The 20442-nt window shown below is 36.0% G+C and overlaps 2 protein-coding genes across 2 annotated transcripts in view; one reads left to right on the forward strand and one right to left on the reverse strand.

Annotated features, from left to right (window-relative positions):
* Positions 1 to 13065, forward strand: part of LOC149838509 (DNA-directed RNA polymerase 1B, mitochondrial-like) — an 83525-nt gene extending 70460 nt beyond the window's left edge. The window contains exons 12-19 of the mRNA XM_090006625.1: positions 7831 to 7915; positions 8880 to 9029; positions 9198 to 9272; positions 11193 to 11282; positions 11559 to 11606; positions 11717 to 11831; positions 11906 to 12009; positions 12468 to 13065. Coding sequence (XP_089862751.1) covers positions 7831 to 7915; positions 8880 to 9029; positions 9198 to 9272; positions 11193 to 11282; positions 11559 to 11606; positions 11717 to 11831; positions 11906 to 12009; positions 12468 to 12578 — 778 coding nt within the window. The 3' untranslated portion in view covers positions 12579 to 13065. The remainder of the gene's footprint in view (positions 1 to 7830; positions 7916 to 8879; positions 9030 to 9197; positions 9273 to 11192; positions 11283 to 11558; positions 11607 to 11716; positions 11832 to 11905; positions 12010 to 12467) is intronic.
* A 1413-nt stretch (positions 13066 to 14478) lies between these two features.
* The window catches only part of LOC149838510 (SMAD/FHA domain-containing protein), a 66452-nt gene continuing 60488 nt past the window's right edge, over positions 14479 to 20442 (reverse strand). The window contains exons 7-12 of the mRNA XM_090006632.1: positions 19664 to 19759; positions 17992 to 18105; positions 17764 to 17888; positions 16450 to 16694; positions 15051 to 15860; positions 14479 to 14946 (exon numbers count right to left, since the gene is read on the reverse strand). Of these exons, the coding sequence (XP_089862758.1) occupies positions 14897 to 14946; positions 15051 to 15860; positions 16450 to 16694; positions 17764 to 17888; positions 17992 to 18105; positions 19664 to 19759 (1440 nt within the window). The 3' untranslated portion in view covers positions 14479 to 14896. The remainder of the gene's footprint in view (positions 14947 to 15050; positions 15861 to 16449; positions 16695 to 17763; positions 17889 to 17991; positions 18106 to 19663; positions 19760 to 20442) is intronic.

The following is a 20442-nucleotide window of genomic DNA, read 5'->3' on the forward strand; positions in this document are numbered from 1 at the left end:
TCTATTGGGAATATGTTTGTAATTTTCCTTTTAAATTTATTTTTTCCTTTTTCGTGGTTTGCGCAACCTTGGGTGGCTCCCCAAAGAGTCGTTGGGGAGCCCCCAACGGTCATAAATGTGACCGTTGGGGGCTCCCAACGACTCCTTTGGGAGCCCCCTAGGTGGATCCTTTCTTGTGTTATAAATAGGGGTCTCCCCCTTTGTATTTCTTAATCCTAGAGGGAGCTTATGCTCCATTGTAATGGGGTTTTTACCCCTTCTCCATTATTCTTCAATGATATGCAACTTATGACTTTATGTCATATTTTTCCCTTTTTATGGGTTTTATGTGTTAGCACATTATGTGCTTATGTTGTTTCCCTTTAATGGGTATATTTGCACTCCACGTGCATAAGTATGAGTTCATTATTGAACCCAATGTATTCCAAGTCACTTTCTAACATGGTATCAAAGCGAGGTCACGATGGGGTTGTCCTTTGGTGCAACGGAAAGCGTGTCGCTCAAGAAATGGTGAAGTATTCATTGCTCTTCCTAAAGTATTATGCTTTTGAAGTTATTCGGTATGTATCCCTTTTCTTAAAAGTATTATGCATTTGAAAATATGTTTCTTGCATATAGTTTGTTCATTTAATGGTCATGATAGTTGAATTATTTCTTTTCACATTTCGTGTGCTCATATATTTTGAAAATATCTCCTTTTAAATTTGGTGAAATCGTTTGTTGTCCAAATATAAAATTCGTGTTTTTCGAACTACTCATCGCATATAATAGTAATTTATGTTTTTAAAAATTACCTTCAATTATGTGAGATTTATAGTTCTTATATAAATATTTCATGATTGACCTATAAGTTAACTTTTAAAAATTATATATATGATTTCTTGCTAAAATAATGATCTTTGCTTAAAATTTTTTAACTCTCATATGAACCCTAATTTGATTCGAGTTCCCCTCTTGATTATGGATTTTAGTGCATTTTTGAAAAATTTGATATAATCATTATATGAGAATCTCTCACATCTAAAATCTTTGTTGAATCCTAAAGTAGTTCTTGTTAATGATGACTTATAAGAACTCCTAAAAAGTTTTTCAATGTTTCTTTTTTTGAAAAATTATCTATGATAAACCATTAGGAAAGATTGTTTTAAAAGTAATTTCCCACATAGAGTGCATAGTTCATCTATTACATCCTTTTTGGTATAAATGATTTCATTTTTCATCCTTATAAACTTGTTGGTTTGTATTTTTCATAAGGTTTCGAAACCTCTTAATAATATCTTTAAAGATGCCTACATTGGCCATAATATGGTTTTCTTTGTCCTCAATTGCACTTATCAAGCATGTAATTACATAATTAAAATTTGAGAATTTCAAGCATTGCTCTTTTTATAAAGTGCATACTTACTCACTTTTGTGTATTTTTGTATTTTGTGCACATTTGCTTCTCAAATATTTTGCGCTTGTATGCATTCCCTCTTTTTTATGATATACATGCCTTAGTGCATGTTTGTTTACACCTTGGTGTGTATTTGTTCAAGTATTGTATGAGTGCCTTCGTGCACATCTTTTATAAAGTCTTGTGTGCTTACATGTGTATTGTCTCTTCGTAGACATTTTTTGCATTATGGAGCCTTTATGCACATTTCTTTTTGTGAAAAATATAATGAATTTAGATATTGAGTTCTTGTTAAATCATTGTAAGTGCTTATAGCACTTTGTATGTGTCCGCATATCTCATCACAATCAAAGAATATTTTAAAATTGTTGTATGGGATTTCATTCCAAATCTATAAATTTTCAAGTGTTTTTTGAATATTCTTTCCTTGAGTATTGTGTTAAAGCCCTCTTTGTGAACCATTACGGTTCTTATGATTTCTTTGATTAAAAGCTTGATTGTCTTGATGAATTCTTTATGTTGTTGTGTTTGTTGCTTAATAAGTCTTTTTTGGTACAAGACTTCTTTTGAAGATTAAGCATAATTCGTGTTTATGCAAAATTGTTTTGATGGATTATATTGGACCTTTGATTCAATTGGTTAATCGGTCCTCTTTGTAAAAACTTTTATTTGGAAAATGATTCCTTATGTGTTTATTGCCCTTTTGTGGCATTTATGTTTTTCCATCACATGCTATTTAATGCATCATTTATTTGGCCTTAGTATTGTTATATTAGAGATGTTTGTCGAGGTGAGTTATGGGCACCTCGTGTTGTATCATTTTTAGATTATCCACCTTCCATATTATAGATGGTTGTTAAGGTGAGTTATGGGCACCTTGGGACTCTAAAATGATTTGTTATTTGATCTCTAATTATGAGTATGACACTCATTTTTTCTCTTGTGCCATTGATATTATGGATGCTTTTATGTAAATGTGATGGACATATGGTATTTGAAACCTTAAATGTTTTAAGGTACATTTAAAATCAAGATGTTTTGGGATTATAGCCCAACCTTTTATTTGTTTATGAATCTTATGAGTGCATTTGCACATTTGTGATTCCGTATTTTGTGCTCGTTGTGCACATGTGTTCTTGTGTTTTTTCACAAGTGTTCTTGGTGTGTATGTTCACACATTTGTTCTAAAGAATATTATTTTATCGGTTGTAGTATCTTGTTGAAGATACGTTTTACTTGCATTTATTCCAAAATGTTATTATGAGTATTCTTTTTTTAAAAGGAATATTGTTTCATTCGAGGTTTATTTTCATTACAAGTTTATTACCTCAAAAGTCTTTTCCTTTTATGCCCATTATCTAAGTGTCATCATATGTAGACAAGAATTTTATTACACCTTCGTGTGTTTTTAGCCCTTTGTTGGCTTTTGCTCTCTTGGTCTAGTAGCTGAACACACTTGACTTGAGTGTTTTTATATGTAGACAAGGCACGTTGATTCACACCATGGTGTGTGATTTTTAGCCTATGTTGGCGTTTGTGTCCTTGTTCTATTCGCTTAGATGTATGCCCATGGTTGGCTTATTTCACTCATTTCAAGTGTCATCTTATGTAGACAAGATATGCATTGTGTTTTAGCCCATGGTTGGCTTATTACTCTTGTTCTAGTAGCTGAACATACTTGGTTTTAAGTGTATTTTTACGTAGACAAGAGATACTTTTTAGTCCATGTTGGCATGTATTCTCTTGCTCTTGTCGTAGATGCACTTATTTCAAGTATTATTATATGTAGACAAGAGGTTCTTTTACACACCTTTGTGTGTGTCTTTGGCCTTTAATGGCTTTATATTCTTGATCTAGTAGCTTATACACTTGATTTATGGGTTTTGGAGGACTAATGAGGAAGATGTTTGTAATGGATAAACTATTGGTGAAATTTGCAAAATTTCATTCATGACTTGTGTTTTTCAAGCAAATCATATTTTTGATATGCATATCAAGTTGATTTCTTAGCATTTAATCTATATATTAAGTGCTTATTGTTTTTGCCACCCTTATATGCAAAATGTGTATTAAGTATGTCTTTCATAAATGATTTTAAAACCTTGTGAACTTTTGGGTTTATTTTGCCTAAAGTATGCTTGGAGACTTTGTTTCTCTTGTTTGGCACTTCATTACATGTTTGAAGCATGATCATTAATGAGTTCTTTGAGTATTAATTCATTTCATGATAAGTATATGCATATGCTCTTTATGGCTTTTTTGGGCCCTCATTCAATAATGTTTATGTATATCATGCCTCTTCGTAGGCTTATTGTGGTGTCCCTTAGTGGACCATTTTGTTATTCCCCATTATGGGGTTATATTTGTCCAATGGTGGACCTTATGAATGCATTATGCATTCTTGCAATTTACTTTTACATATTTTTTGCTTCCGCTCATTTTGTTTTAACATGATGTATGATTTAGAAACTTTTGGTTTTCTAAATTTCTTCGGTTCATGCTAAAGTAACCATCTTATTATGCATAAATTTTTGCACCTTGTTAGGAATGTTCTTTTTTGAGTAAAGTGCAAAGATATTGTTTACTTGTTCTTTTGTTGTTTTTTCTCAGGATCCTGAAGATAAGAGGAAAAGAAGTACCTTGGATAGAAGGTGCTCATCGATAAAGACATTGGAGGAAGACATTTACAATGGCATTCGTACTGAAGGCTCTTGAAGCTTTGAGATTCTCCTTCTTGCCGTCTTCAATCTTTTTGTTCCCCCACGCAAAGCTTGAGGGGGGGTGTTAAAATGTATCATTCAACATTTGTAATATATATATATATATATATTTTTTATATATATAAAGCATAATACATATTCATATATGGTATATATGCATATGTATTATCCTAATTATATATATAAAATATATATTTTTCTATTTATAGGCATAGGGGTAGTTTAGACATTTCACTATTTTACGCATATTCTATTGGGAATATGTTTGTAATTTTCCTTTTAAATTTATTTTTTATTTTTTCCTTTTTCGTGGTTTGCACAACCTTGGGTGGCTCCCCAAAGAGTCGTTGGGGAGCCCCCAACGGTCACAAATGTGACCGTTGGGGGCTCCCAACGACTCCTTTGGGAGCCCCCTAGGTGGCTCCTTTCTTGTGTTATAAATAGGGGTCTCCCCCTTTGTATTTCTTAATCCTAGAGGGAGCTTATGCTCCATTGTAATGGGGTTTTTACCCCTTCTCCATTATTCTTCAATGATATGCAACTTATGACTTTATGTCATATTTTTCCCTTTTTATGGGTTTTATGTGTTAGCACATTATGTGCTTATGTTGTTTCCCTTTAATGGGTATATTTGCACTCCACGTGCATAAGTATGGGTTCATTATTGAACCCAATGTATTCCAAGTCACTTTCTAACAGAAGGTAACCCAAATAACCGTCACTCCATCACTAGTTTTTGTGTATTCTTAGGAGACTCATTGATCTCATGGAGATGCAAGAAGCAACAAAAGGTGTCTCTATCATCAACTGAAGTTGAATATCGTGTCATGGCGACTACTACCATGGAAATTGTTTGGATTCATCAGTTGCTGTAAGACATGGGTATCACAATTGAAGAGCCTACCAAGCTATGCTGTGACAACAAAAGTGCGATTTATATTGCTAAAAATCACACTTTTCATGAGCAGACCAAACACATAGAGATGGATTGTCACTATGTTCGGGAGGTGTACCTCAAAGGAATCATTGACCTTCCATATGTCACGTCCGAATATCAGTTGGCGGATTTCTTCACTAAAGCATTGTGTGCTCCGCGTTTCAACTTCCTTCTTATCAAACTCTCGGTCATCCTGCCCTAAGTTTGAGGGGGGGTGTTAAATTATGTACATAATCATATAATGTAATATATATATTTTATATATATAAGGTAATATATATACATATATTAATATATATGTATATGTATCTACTTATTATATATATAAAATATATATTTCTATTTGTTTAGCCATAGGGATAGTTTAGTCTTTTCCTCTGTTTTACGCACATTCACTTTATGAATGTGATTGTAAATTTATTTTTATTTTCTTTCTTTTTTGTTTTTTTATTTCTTTTATGTAAAGTACCAAAAGGTACCTTGGGGGGCCCACTAACATAGACGTTGGGCCCCCTCCAACGGTCACATTTGTGAACGTTGGAGGGGCTCCAACGTCTATGAGTGGAGCCCCTCCAAGGCCCCCTTTGTGTTGTTATAAATAGGGGTTCTCCCCTTTGTATTTCTCCATGGCTTTGAGTCAAAGCCCAAGTGCTCAATAAAGTGATTCCATTATTTTTATGCCTTTGTGCATTTGTGAGTTTTTGTGAGTTGTGCTTTTATGCACAAGTGTTCTAAAGTGTTCTTATTGTGCATTTGTGCCGGGTTTATTATCAAGAATATTAAGGTCTTGATCTTAGTATCTTGTCGGAGATACTTTTACACCTTGTACATAGATAAATGGGATAAGTGGGAACTTGCATTAGGTGTTGCAGTAGAAAATTCCCTGCTTAGCCCATTTATCTAGATAGTGTGCATCCATACCCCCTTGTAGGAAAAAGAAAGAAAAAATAATGTCAAATTGGAGTATATAAAATAGGAAGATCTAAAAGTGAAGAAGAAAATGAATAAAGATACACCTACCAAATTTAAAAAGGATCAAAAACTAAAATATTGGAAATAACAGTGCATTTAAACACTTTCTTTTGAGCATTAGAGCACTTAAATATTGGTTCTGAACACTAAAAAGAATGGGAGTTTTATTCCTGTTTCTCATGTCACAAATATTTCAATCTGGTGATATTTTTTCGAAATTTAAAAGCCAAATTCTTGGTATATTTGTGGAACCATTCATTCTTTTCTACCAAGGAAATACACCTTTTTTATGTGGCAGTCTATGTCACATAGTTGAAAATAAGATGAGAGAGAATCGTTTACGGTGGTTTGGACATATTCGACGAAGGCCTAATGATCTTCCAGTTAAAAGGATGGAGAAATGGGAAAATATATTAGTTAAAAGAGGTCGGTGTAGGCCTAGGAAGACATGGATGGAGGTGATAGGAAAGGATATGAATGCTTTGAACCTCACCGAGGACATGGCATTGGATAAAAATGATTGGAGGAGAAGGATTCATGTGGAAGACCCAGAATGATTTTCTTTTTTGGTTCATATCGCCGACCCCAATTGTTTTGAGATGAAGGTGTAGTTGTTGTTGTTGTTGTTGTTGTTTGAGTCTATGTCACATAGGTGCGAGTGCAAGTGCAACGATGCGACACTTTAAAAAAACTTGGGTGTGGGGGGCTTGAGGTACCCTTATCCATTCTTGAGGTACTCTCGAGCCCCTCCCTTTTTTTAATGAACCAAAATGGACTCGCTCAAAGTTGAGCCGAGTCCATTTTGGACAAAAACAACCCTATGGTTGACCTCACCCAGTGTCACATTGACCGCACCCGCGTTGCATCGCGTCACGTCGACTTGAGTGCGGCGGTCTCTATGGCGAGTCCCTGTGACATAAGTGGCAGTTCTAAGGAAATATATCTTCATAATTCTAGATCAATATTTCATGTCAAAATTGCATCTTAGCATTGCAGATGCATGGTTAAACTAGTCAGAAATTCAGTCTTGACAATATCTCAATGAGGGTTTTTCTTTAGAGACCTGATTTTTATGTTCACGTGATTTCACCTGTTGCGTCGTAAACAATTTTCCATAGTGCTTTCTGCTCCCTTCCCGCTTCCTGAATCCTCTAAAAATTTGAAATAATTGCTTGTTGATTCCAATTCCCATATTGCTTCCTGCTGATTTCTGCTTTAGAAACGGTGTAAATAGCACTAAAAATTCATAACTGAAACTCAAAAAATGAATTTCTCAGAAAATAGTGATAATGTTGTTATATTTTCATTTTTTCTCTATTGTTTTTTTAAATGTAATGCTTCCATACTATCACCGGTACAATTGATTTGGGTTAAAGTCAGCACTCGTGAAATTTGAAGAGTTTATTCAGGAAATAGTTCATAGATTGAGCACAATATTTAGCCAACTGTTTTTATTTTTTCCATTTTCTTAAGTACTTGCCTAAATGAAAAATGGATTAATCCAGAATAATTAGTGTGGTTAAAGGAGCAGCAAACAATGGTTCTTGTAGGCAATGCAACATGTAATTTTCTCTCTCCTTTTGGATGCCAATATGCCATAGAATCTGTATGCTTTAAAGTGTGATGATCCTAATTCATACTTGGGTCAGGATAGCTCAGGAATGTTTTTGTTGATAATTTCCCCAAGTGAGCATTCATGAATCATGATGCTCATCATCTCAAAATATTTACCAGCAAAACTCCTTTTTATTGTAGATCTCTTACTAAGCTTATTACCTAATAATAAACTGTCATTTTCATGGTAGAGTTTTTGACATCATGCAAAGGGATTCCCAAAAAGATCCTACAAATAACCCAAGTGCTGCACGTGCAAGGCTTCTGATTGATCAGGTTGGTTTCTATTCTACACACTGTGCTACTATTTAGTCTTCCGGGCTCTGTTTGGGAAGTGGCCGTTGGAAAAATCAAGAGACAAATGGTTTCTGGAAATGAAGTTTTCTAATCCAACATCGTGTTTGAGAAAGACGAATTGTTAAAAAAGTGGAAAAAAGAAGGTATTTCACATCAACCAACTGATCTCTTTTTCCCAGTTTGGTTTCCTTCTTGGGAAGGAGATAATTATCAATTCTTTCACCAAGAAGAATCTGATGGATTTGGGGAACTTTTAGCCACTAGAAGTCCTACTATTTTCCTTTCTCATGACATGCAAAATATGCCCTGTTCGTCTTTTTTGCCTCACAAATGAAGATGAGAAAGCAGCATAACCATGGTCCATGGGTAGTCTTTGAATTGTAATTGGATTTATTTCAATTCTTTTGCTAGATACAACCAAGTATGTAAACAAGAAATCGACTTCAAACAAGATAGAGAAACAAAGAGAATTGGTAGCCTGATTCCTTGGAAGAATTATAAGGTTTCCAAACAAGATCAATTTCCCATCAGTTCTTTCCAAATCCATTTCTTTTCATTTCCCTCCAATTGGTTTCTGCCAAATCCTCTCAACTATCACCTCCCAAACAGATTCTTAAACAAACTATGGACAGTTCCAGGAGCAACGAGTTTGAATTGGGTCACTGTTTTACAGAGATTCTATGTTAATTAATTCTTTCATCTATTCTCTCACATCCATCTATATAAATTGCTCTTATGAAAGAATGTGAAAGACACAAACAATATATGCTGTTGTGTCTGTTTTAATCTTTTTGGTAAATTGAGTCAGAATGTGGAAGGGAAATGTAATCAATAATCAAGTGACTTAAGAAATGTTTTCCGTTTTAAGAGGTTCATTTCTCCTTTTTATTCTTGAATATGTGCAAGATACTGGAAGTATTTGATGTACTTTTTTGCTATGTAGGTGGACCGTAAATTAGTTAAGCAGACGGTTATGACATCAGTTTATGGAGTAACCTACATTGGTGCTCGAGACCAGATAAAAAGGAGGCTAAAGGAGCGGGATGCCATTCCAGATGATCAAGTGTTTGGTGCAGCTTGCTATGCAGCTAAAGTAAGGGCATCAATTAAATTTCTATTGACTTAACCTTTATAAGTTTGCTTCACAAAAAAAAAAAACAGAAACATTATTTTCAAGTTGTACTGTTAAATTTGTCTATCTGCAATGTTCTTAATGTAAGGAAACAATGTGGAATGACGAACAAATTTTTGTATTGAATAGACAACCTTGACTGCCTTGGAGGAGATGTTTCAAGCTGCACGTGCTATTATGAGCTGGCTGGGGGATTGCGCAAAGGTTTGTGCATGTTGTCTGTTAATATGATAATTCCTTGAAATGTTCATGATTTTTAATGAACATATTATACCAGAATTCTTTGAGCTTCTACATGCATCTGCCATCTGAACTCATACTGCTATTCACCAATTTATGGTCATTGTACATCAGTGTTTCAATTTTTGGGTACTTCTAGTCATATATTGTCATCATCAGGATTGTTTTTAAGTTTACAGCGAAAGGCACAATTTAGAGGGTTGTATTTATGTTGCCTTTGGTTTCTAGATTATCTCACAGGAGCCATATAACTTGTAGAATGAATATCCTAGGCATTATCCATAGTTTATTTTGAGGGAATTTTTGGGCTTCACCATGACTTAGGAAAGGCTTAACCGCACATATATTTCTCCATAAAAAAACTTCAGTAGATAGATGCGATAGATGTATTGCAAGCTTGCAATAGTGAGTCCCGTTTTGCAGGTTTATGATGCTTTAGTTTTCCTTATCACCGGATTGGGGATCTTCTTTGTGGAAGCCTTTTTAGATATCTTATATTCTTTTATGTTTTTTTCTCGTGAATTCATAGGAAGATTGCTACAAGGATCTGAAACAAATAAAGTTTCTCTGAAAGGAGCCCTACCTTCCTAGATGTTCATAAAGTAAGCATGTAGGCAGTGCATGTTTCAGTATATCATGATGTTGCTGAAGTTTCTCTCTGCATTCGACACCAATTAATTTCCAACTATTGAAATATTATGAAAGTTGGAAGGAATAAAAAATGTTTTGTTTTTGGAATTATGAAATTCATTTAGAATGGGACTTGCAGCATGCTGTGTACCCAAATTTTAGTGGATAATAGCTGGTTCACATAACTGTCTTGATTGCTGACTGGGTTGTATGCATTTATTGATCTACAAACATTAAATATACAAATGGAAGAAGACTGTGATAAGCAAGGGTATGCTAAGAATAATGATGTTGAGGAGTAATGCATGGACCAGTCCTGCTTGTTTGCTTGGATTCAATAGCTTTCAAGCCTCTGGTGAGGGCTAGATAAGAAATTTTGAATTCTTATCAAACCATACTCTAACCTTCACCTACTTATATTGTTGCTTCTAGGTTGCTGAACATCCATTGTCTGATACAAGCAGATGACTGAGGCTGCTCATGAGATGTGGCTATGTTGTAAAATGGCAGTCATGAACTAGGTTACTAGAGTCTCTCCACATGAATCAGACTAGGTCTGATCTTACTGGCTATGGAGAAAAGTTATGAAAATTGTATAATAAAGTTGGTGAAAGGAAAACCAGTAACATCATATAATTGGCTATTAATTGCATAATAGATGGGAATATTCATAACCAGACGTATCAAGAAGCATGGAATGGTCATATATGCCTAGGTAAAGATTGGACAAGGACTAGGCTAGAATTGGTATGCTGGGTGGAAACTAGATTAGCTAGTCCTTCACCTAGTTTTCTTGTAACTAGCTGAACAAAGCAGGCTTGACTAGTTGTTAGGGGGTTCATCCTGACCAGGTTTCAACTAGGGCACTGCATATCTTATAGTTGAATAAGGAGTGTGGGATAATTGGTAGTTTGAGCAGAAATTACATCTCTCTCTCTCTCTCTCTCTCTCTCTCTCTCTCTCTCTCTCTCTCTCTCTCTCTCTCTCTCTCTCTCTCATACGTTTGACAAATATTGGGGCCTTTTCAAAAATTATCATTCGGGATTTCTATTGCAACCCTGAATGTCATTTATAATATGGATGTGGAAAGCCTTGATTTATTCTCCTCATTTGAGATGCTTGAGTTCCCCTTATTCCAAGATAGCACCATGTTAACAGTTGGGAAGTCAGGTTGCTTTATATTCGTCAAGATCCTATATTTGAAGTGGTTGTGGAATCTTCATCAAATGGTGCCTATTTTATTATGCTCTGCAGGTGATTGCTTCAGAAAATGAGTCAGTGAGGTGGACTACTCCCCTTGGGCTTCCGGTTGTGCAACCTTACAAGAAGAAAGGAAGGTGTCTTGTAAGCTCTCTCTCTCTCTCACTTGTGTACAAAAAGTCGGTGAACAGTTTCTTCCAGAAGGTTTGTGCCTTGCATCCTTAACCAGTTTCTGAAAGAACGATAAGTTGGAGGCTGAGTGGAATATAAGTTGTGTGAAGGATGTGCGGTTTAGAAGCTCTTTTTCTGCTAAAATGTTGCCCTCTTAGGCACTTTCAAGAACTGTTCACTTTCTATTTCACATCGTGCATATAGTGTGTTTTCTCCATTTCTTAAATTGATGATGAGTTGGTGTTGCAGGTAAAAACCTCTCTTCAGGTTTTGGCGTTACAAAGAGAAACAGATAAGGTAATCACTAGATTCTTCTTTACCTGAGTGTCTAAATGGAGTTCTTTAAATCATATTGATATCATTCTCATCTTTGTTTGTGATACTGACTACATAATTCTGCTACTCAGGTCATGATTAAGAGACAGAGGACTGCTTTCCCCCCAAATTTTGTTCATTCCCTCGATGGATCTCACATGATGATGACAGCTGTTGCCTGCAAAAAGGCAGGATTAAAATTTGCAGGTGCATTTCTTCTTTCATCCATTGACATTTGGGCTGTTTTGAGTTGGACTCTTAGTTTTGTGACTTTGCTTCAGGAGTTCATGATTCATACTGGACACATGCCTGCGATGTGGATGAAATGAACAGAATACTGAGGGAGAAATTTGTCGAACTCTATGAACAGCCGATACTGGAAAATGTAAGCACACAAACTTGTCAGAACCAACTTCCATATATGATTTGTTAAAAGTTGTGATAGGCAATAAGGCAAAAAATGAGCCAAAATTTCATTTGAAGATGGCTGAGTGTGGGTGAGTTAGCTTCCATCATGTCAACAAACCTCTTAGAGAATGGAGAAAAAGTCCAGAGGCCAAGTTTTGAGTTTAAATATATCAAATAGATTAAATGTGTTCTGCGAGTCGATTGTCATCAGACAAAGTTTTAGAAGAAATGAATTGTTAATTCATTTGTAGAATAACCTTGCATTATGTAGTCATTTTTCTGCAACTGCAGTATCTAGTCATTTTTCTACAACCCAAAATTTTGTGATCAGCTTAAAAAATGTGGATTCCTGTCTTTTCAAATAGCAATTGTTCGCTCTTAAGATTCTTCTTGTTTATCATGCTGTGTTGCTGAACCGTACTCATGCTGATGCAGCTCCTGGAGGGCTTCCAGAAATCATTTCCAAAGTTGAGTTTTCCTCCTCTTCCAGATCGTGGTGATTTTGAACTGAAGGAGGTTTTGCAGTCAACTTATTTTTTCAACTAATTTTTATCCACAACAATTCTTTCTCATGGATGACGAGGGGTACCTGGCTCTGTATGTTTGGTCCAATTCTATTTCTGCGGTCACAGTATAAGATGGCAAAATTTTATTCTCTTCTCCACGGCCTCACCAATGGAGAGACGAGCCTCTCTGCCACTGCTCGGCATGCTGAAGATGAATGTAAATAGCTTCTAGAGCCACCCCTTCAAGAAAGTAAAAGACATCCGTGACTGCAATTGTACATCTGCTCGTATGTCATTGACCAAAGAGGTATGCCTCTGGCTTTGTATTTCTATATGGGTCAAGTGTTGCCAATCTTATTTTTCGTTCACCGTGCACAAACCTTTTTGTGCTTTGTGTCCACCTTCCATCTGATGCCCGACTTTCAGTTTTGGAGGAAAAAGCAATTTGTATGTCAAATAGAGAACAGATTACCTACCATAGCTACTGTTTGGAATGGACAGTGCAATAAAGACGTAATGTTCACCGAGTTTCATGTTCGCTACTGTTGATTTTCCTTAATGCAATCAGTGGCCTGATTTTCAGCATTCTTGAGATAATGCACATCGGCAGGGTTATGTATGTGTTCAAGAGAGAGAGAGAGAGAGAGGATGATCCATTGCATCTGATCTGAAACATCTATCATAAGTTGCAGCAAAAGATCCTAGATTTGCAGGAAAGTCTTCCTTTAAACCTTTTTTTCTTACAGGGAGTTGCGCATCTGGCTAAACTATCATTCAAAATCTCGCAACCCCAAGAGTTTGTCACCATATGCGGTTAATGTATCATGGCTTGTCATAAGGGAATGCCATTTTAGCCATGTATCCATGGTTATATGAACTTGACATGCTATAACAACGCCAACATGATCCATATGGCCATTTTTTTATATTTCTAATAATTTTAATAATTTTTAATTATATTATACATTAAAATACCAAACAATTTATTGATTAAAAATTTAAAAAATCCTTGTTTAAAAAAACAAATTTCACGTCGTCATGCTTTGGCTCATATCCGTATCTTTCCAATCCCATCATTTGCACGGAAGGGTTCTATCTTTTTTTATTTATTTTGAGAAACTTGAAGTTAGAATGCAGTACTGATATGCAGTTCAAGCTTGAGTTGATCTGGCTTTACAAAAGTGCAGTACTTAGGGATGCTGATCGATCGGGTTGACCAGATCTGAGCTGGACTGCATCGAATTGGACCCTCATTTTGGCTTTAATATGATAGGTACGATTAGCTAACATATGGACCGAGTCAGGATATAAATTCTCAATCCATTACCAAATCCAACCTGACTTCGAGTTACCATTCCGGTACTTTTAATAATAATAATAGCACATTACACGATCTGATTCATACTATCTGTAGCTGAATCTGAAATGGTTATGCATAAGTTGGTTCAGTTATACGGTCCCAAAACCTCAAAGTTAGACCTGGACCTGACACAGGTCTAACCCATTCACAGCCCTGCGTGGGAGTAGGGTTGCAGACTGGCTGGCTTTGGGCCTGGATCTACTGAAAGAAGCATATATTCAAATTTGATCCTGGGGAACCTTGAGGCTTCGCCAAGGGTTCAGGAAAAACAAAAAAAATATTGAGTAGAAATATATAAAAAACAATATAAACCAACAACCTTATTTTTTCCTACCAAAATCAATGACATGATTTAGCGTATCAGCGGGAGGGTGACATAATGCATCCCAAGCTTAGTGATTACAGGCCATTGGAGCACTTCAGCAATTATAGGCCAAGCAGGGTCTCCAAGAGTGGCAACCCATAACAGGACTAGAGAATCCATTACAAGCTTGACCAAGAATGCTCGACTGTTTAATCCAAAAGCAGCAATGAGGAAGAAACAAAAAGGAAAGAGAAAAGGCCAAAAGCTTCCTGCAACTTAGAAACTGGATCAGAAGAAATACGCCTCTATCACCAGAATACACGCAAAAATCAGAACAAGTCCCATGATTTTTTGCAAAACCAAAATGAGAACTTTAGTTGAGGTTACCTTTTCAATGTCTACCTGTATTGATTAGTTCTTATGTACATCTTTAAGAACCAAAATCATGATGCTACAGCCGAACAAGAATTCAAGTGTATGCTTCTGATTGTGATTCAACATCTCACTTCATGTCTCTCTGCAACAGGCACTCCCCACTTTCGGGATCACAATGACTGGGAATAACCAAATTCAGAGCCTCAATTCAAGAACTTTGCCATATAAAAACCATCAGCACTTAGCAAATAAAACCAGAAGCAGCGGACTGCAAGCAGGTTGAAGTTTGGAAACTGGAAAATTGCAGTAGTAGTGAAGATCAGTAACCAAACCGGTCATTTAATGAGGTGCGACCATCACCAGTTTGTCCTGCAAGAATCTCGCAAAAATCAACTTGAAATCTCGACATGTATAAAAAATGACCACTATTATTGAACATCATTATGCATAAAAACACAACAAAACTACTATACCTGCTGGTGGTACCCACGAGTCATAATCTGGACTACTATCAAGAAAAGCAGGTTTTTCAGGACCCAGGGTTCTTCTTTGTTTCCTTTTTTCATTGCTAAATTGGCCACTAGAAATGCTTTCTTCGCTATTTCCCGCCTCGTCATATGACATGAAATATCCCTTCTGGTGCTTCAATAGAAGTGCAACAGCATCTAGAGCATTACTTTCAGCTGAAGCTGATGATGTTGACGATTCTAAAGGTTCGGTAGTGCTGCCTTCAGTCTTTTCTGCCTCCTTTCGTTTCCTTATTATTAGGCCAGGAGCTGCATCTTCAATAGAGGAATTAACTATCTTTTGTTCACTATTAAATGTTAGTGCTGTTTTCCTGTCTTTGTAGTCTACAAACTGGCCTGACTCATCTGTACTCGAGGGAACTTCTTGATGCACGCTGTCACTCTCCACCTCCCGAGCAGCACCAAGCCATTGTGGTTTTGGCATAAAATAGGCAGGCCCTTTTTCTTCATCTTTATTGTCAATTTTATCATCTTCTGAAGGCTTCCTTGTTTCCTTAAGAACTGGAGTTTCTTCCGCAGAACCAACTACAGCAGGCTTTTCCAAGGCAGATGACTTTTTTTCATCTATAGATCGTCTCTTGTCGGAAACAGAAACGGAGATGCCTACACTGTTAGGCTTTGATGGTGGAGGCTGCACATCTCTTTTCTTAGCAGCCTCACCAGTAGGATCAGCAATTTTAAGCAAATATAATATCCTCTCCAAGTTAGATTCAAGGTCGTGCATTTTCTTTTCAAGTCGAGCTGCCCTATCAATTTCTAGTCACAAGAGCATATCAAAGTATTACGCCAATAGATGGGGCTAAGTGTTAAATTATATAACCAACTAGAAAAAAATACTAATTTAGAACAGCAAAAAAAAAGTTAATTTAGAACAGGATCTTCCATCCAGATACACTACAACAAACCTACCTACCCAACCTCAGAAATTGATATGCCAAATTCCTAACAATTGCTGGGAAAAAATTGAAAGAAAATACATGCACATGTTCCTGCACAAGCATGTGGAAGACACATCTGGAAGCAACTGACACCCTCATGAACACAAGTGTCAGTGTTGAACACAAGTACACAGTGTCAGACACGTGGAACTTTGAGATTCATGGACATGTCTATATATATATAATGCTTTGCATTTTGATATACTCTATAAATATAAATCTCCTTCAATTGAGTAATTGCAATTGATTAGGTCAAGGTTAGAGTTTTTCTGATAAAAATTGCAGGTTTATTAGTTTGTCAAATCACAGAGAAACCACAAGAAAACATATAAGCGTGCATGCTTCAGCAAAGAGAAATTATGTGCATGAATTCCAACATGAAACTAGATAGTAAACAAAGGCCTTACCTATCTGGGTTGAAAGTCCACTCATGAATGCATCAAGTGCGTCCCTGCTTTCAGTTTCAACATTGATCCCTTGCATTTTAGTTTTCTCTTTCTGAAGCATATTCTTAATTTCTTCAATCTCTTTAGTGATACATTCTTTCTTATCAAGCAATGTTTCTGCTGTTTCAACTGCTTTCTTCTCACCAACTTTCATAAGCGAACCTGTGCTTTTCTTAGTCCGGTCATAAAACTCATCATCATCATCACTGCAATGATAAGAAATGTTAACCGGAAAGAAGAGAGACTTATTACAAATGCACTTGTGAGGAATGGAACTACAATTCTTTCCCATATAGGTGGTCTACATGCTTTGTACCCAGTTGTTTCAATATAAAAATAGACTTTTTTTGTGTGAAATTCTTGTGGATTTCAGGCCTTTAATTTTTAGTTTCCTTTAAAAACCTGTCTGGTTATCATAATCTCATCCAAAATTCAGTGAAAAATACTATGAAGACCAAATATGCTGTCAAATCCACAAAACATTTATGCCAACATATTATGAAAATCAATGAGGTTCCTAGAAAGCATGGCACCCTTGAGGGTGCAAAAATTAAACCCTCCAAATATGTCTGTGTGTGCACGAGAGAGAGAGAGAGAGAGAGAGAGAGAGAGAGAGAGAGAGAGAGAGAGAGAGAGAGAGAGAGAGAGAGAGAGAGAGAGAGAGTTTTGGGTGTGTACGGTGTGGATGTGCACCCACGTGATCTACTTCTGAAAAATCGCTGGTGCAAACCAACTTTATGCATGGCATGTCTATGTAAGACAGCCCTAAGATGATGTAAACTATATGACAGTTTTTACTCTTATAAAATCACAGTTTGAGCGAATGGAAGCAAAATTGGAAAGCTATGTGGGAAGCAGAAGTGGAAAGCAAGTTCCGCAACAGCCCATGCAAAGTTGGAAGTGAACTAAGAAATAACTGAATAAACATTTTTCTGATATAAATTTCTACAATAGAGAATGGTGGTATGTGGGAAGTGTCGAACAAATATGGGGAACACATGAGAAGCACGCAGGAAGTGCAAGGAAGCATGTTGGTCGCTGGCTTTGGGAGAATTGTGCTTTCAATTTTGATAATGAATTACATCATTAAATTGCAACTGAACCATGTGTTGTGCCAGAACACTTAACTACTATCCTTTAAATGAAGAACAGTTTGTTCGGTAGAAAATGATAAGTTAGCCTCAACTAAAGCCAAAATACCAATAAGAATGACTAGTTTATAAACATTATTGAAAGAACTGAGCCAGGAACAGAAAACAAAGAAAAATTACTAACCTAAGAACATCTTCATCTTCAAATGGACCCTTCTTCTTACCATATAGCTTCCCAGCATGTGCACCAATGCTCTCTTGTATGCTCTCATTTAAAGTCTCCTCCAAATTTTCCAGCTCCTCCATGATCTGTTGAATACATGGAAAAGATTTTACTAAGACAAGTCATTTGATCAATTTATAAGTGATAGAAATCCCATACGAGCTACAATAAGGTCTCAAGAGAAGAAACCTGTGATATTCTCTGCTCATTCCTAGCAATTTGAGTTTGTTGACCCTGTGTCAGCCCACCTTGTGCAATCTCTTTTGCCTTTATGGCATCTATCTCCTTCTTCATATGAGCCACCTGCCATCACAAAATTGACTAAAAGATGACCACTTTATTATCGAAAGAATAAATAACATATTAATATGACTCTAAAGGCAATACCGAAACGAAAGCACACGACTAAATCATCTGGCTACTGATTATGGTTCCAAACAATTATTATTTCCATAAAATGCATCTAACACATGATTATACAAAAGCACATGACCAATCATCTCACTGCTGCCTATAGTTCTATAGAATTTTTGTTTCCATGAAACATGTTTGAAGAGCAAGATTTTATGTAATGACTAACACATTTATACCATCCTTACTTGAAGGTTCTGCATACCCACGTACATTAATTGTAATGAAAGCCTTCAATGATGGAAAAAAAAGGATTTGTTTAGTCTTAAGGTAGAAAACTAATATGAAGTTGCACAAACTTATTATCTATTAGCAGTTTAATTAAAGTGAAGTAAATTTCCAAGAACATTTTCTTGTCATCTTTTCAATTTGACACAATAGTGCAGAAAATAATGAATTTAACTATTAACAGAAACAAATCATGCTTGCCCCAAGTGGAAGAACCTATCTTAATGGCCATAAGAAAGTTTAAAGTGAAATAAGTTGAAAGAAACACAAAAGAAACAAATACAGGGAAAAAAGTCCCGTTTCCCTTTCTAAGAGAAAGCTGACTGCAGCAAGTAAATGATGCAGGAGCATCTTAGCAGAAAAAGATGCTTGCAAGAATTGCTTTTACAAGAAAAATAAAAAGCCATCAATCAAGAGAAGGTCCAAAGAGATAATAAAAGCATGAAGATATGCGAAAAAATTGTCCAGCCTCCTGTCTAAGCTAAGTCTTACCACAGTACCTAAAGGCATAACATAAAAGATCAGCCGGAGAACCAGAAAAACACAATAAAGCACATATAACAGTAGCAGGAAAACCCTAAACTAAAAGCATTAAGGCCCCTCCAAACCAGTAAAGTAATGATTTCTTGAACCAAATCAAAACAATGAGTCTTGATAGCTGACTGCCACCATGTGCACCAAAAGCTTATCCCCAAATCACCTCCAACATTTTAAAAAAGTACACTTGAATGCTGTACAAATGGTGGCATGAAGCAAGGGCAAGCAGACTAAGTTCTATCTGGAACACCATATGTCTGTAAAAACCAAATAGTTGCAGCAACTTCTCAAGCAGAGAATTTATTACCATCTTCTACAAGTTCATGGCCGATCAAGAGGAAAGAAGTCTATCCATGCCAAAGTTAAAAAAAACAACCAAGTACCCTAAATAAAATGCCATAATACCCTCATCTTGCTTTTGCACTTTTGCATTTCTTAGCTGTAGTAACAGATTTGAGAGATCAGAAGTGAAAGCAAATCTATGCCCAACACTTTTTGCTGCATTATTTTCTAATAAAAATACCAAAACAACTAACAGAATCAACTAAGAAAAATAAATGAAAAAAAAGAAACTGAATCAAGGTTTGGTTAAAATGTAGTAGGGTTTTTTTTCTTTCGGAAGGACAATGACAAATTAGATGCTAATTAAAAAAATCCCTAAGATTAGCAATATCAATTCATGTACCTTTTCAGTTCTTTTGATAATCTTGTCACGTGTTTTTTCTTGCTTCTCAGTAAGTTGGCCCTTGTATGTTTGCCAGGTTACTTCATCAGTATCATCCTGAAAGAGGAAGCAATCAACTGATGAATGTAGAGAATGAAGCATTCTATCACTCATCTAATAAAAAGTGCAAAACATGGAAATGATAAGAGGTAAGCCCTGGTTCCATTTAGCACCATGGAAAGAAAATATAAATTGCTCAAACAATTTATGCCTTAACCAGTTCAATGTATGGAAAATGTGCATGTCTCACCCTGTCCACCTCCAAAAAGGAAAAAGGGGAGAACTACAGTTTCACATGAAAAAAACAAAAAAAAGGGCAAGTCATGATTCATGCCTAAGGCTCCATATCAGCCAAGCTTTGCCTGAGCTTGAGCCTAGAATAGTCGAGCTTAGCTTAGTAGATCGGTAGAAATCTACCAGGCTTGAGTTTTGGCTTGAATGCAAGATAAATTTTAGTTGTATTCAAGCTCCGCTCAGCTAAGGAGGAGTCAAGCTATATTCTCTCTTTTTAACTTTTGGAAAGAGAGGCAATGAGATTTGAACAACATCATGGGCAGAAGTCAAACTCACCAATGGATAAGGTTTGTACATTTTATGTGTTAAAGGTCTTTAGTAAATAGCATAGATATTAAACATAAGTTCCTAAACGAGCTCATAAATAAACATTATTGATCTTTCAAACAGCCTAAGTTTGGCTTCAACTGAATTTTCTAACTAAACCAACCCCAAATTGTTGGTGC

The sequence above is a fragment of the Nuphar pumila genome, chromosome 5, assembly GCF_984573655.1.
Source record: "Nuphar pumila chromosome 5, dmNupPumi1.hap1.1, whole genome shotgun sequence".
Lineage (NCBI taxonomy): Eukaryota > Viridiplantae > Streptophyta > Magnoliopsida > Nymphaeales > Nymphaeaceae > Nuphar > Nuphar pumila.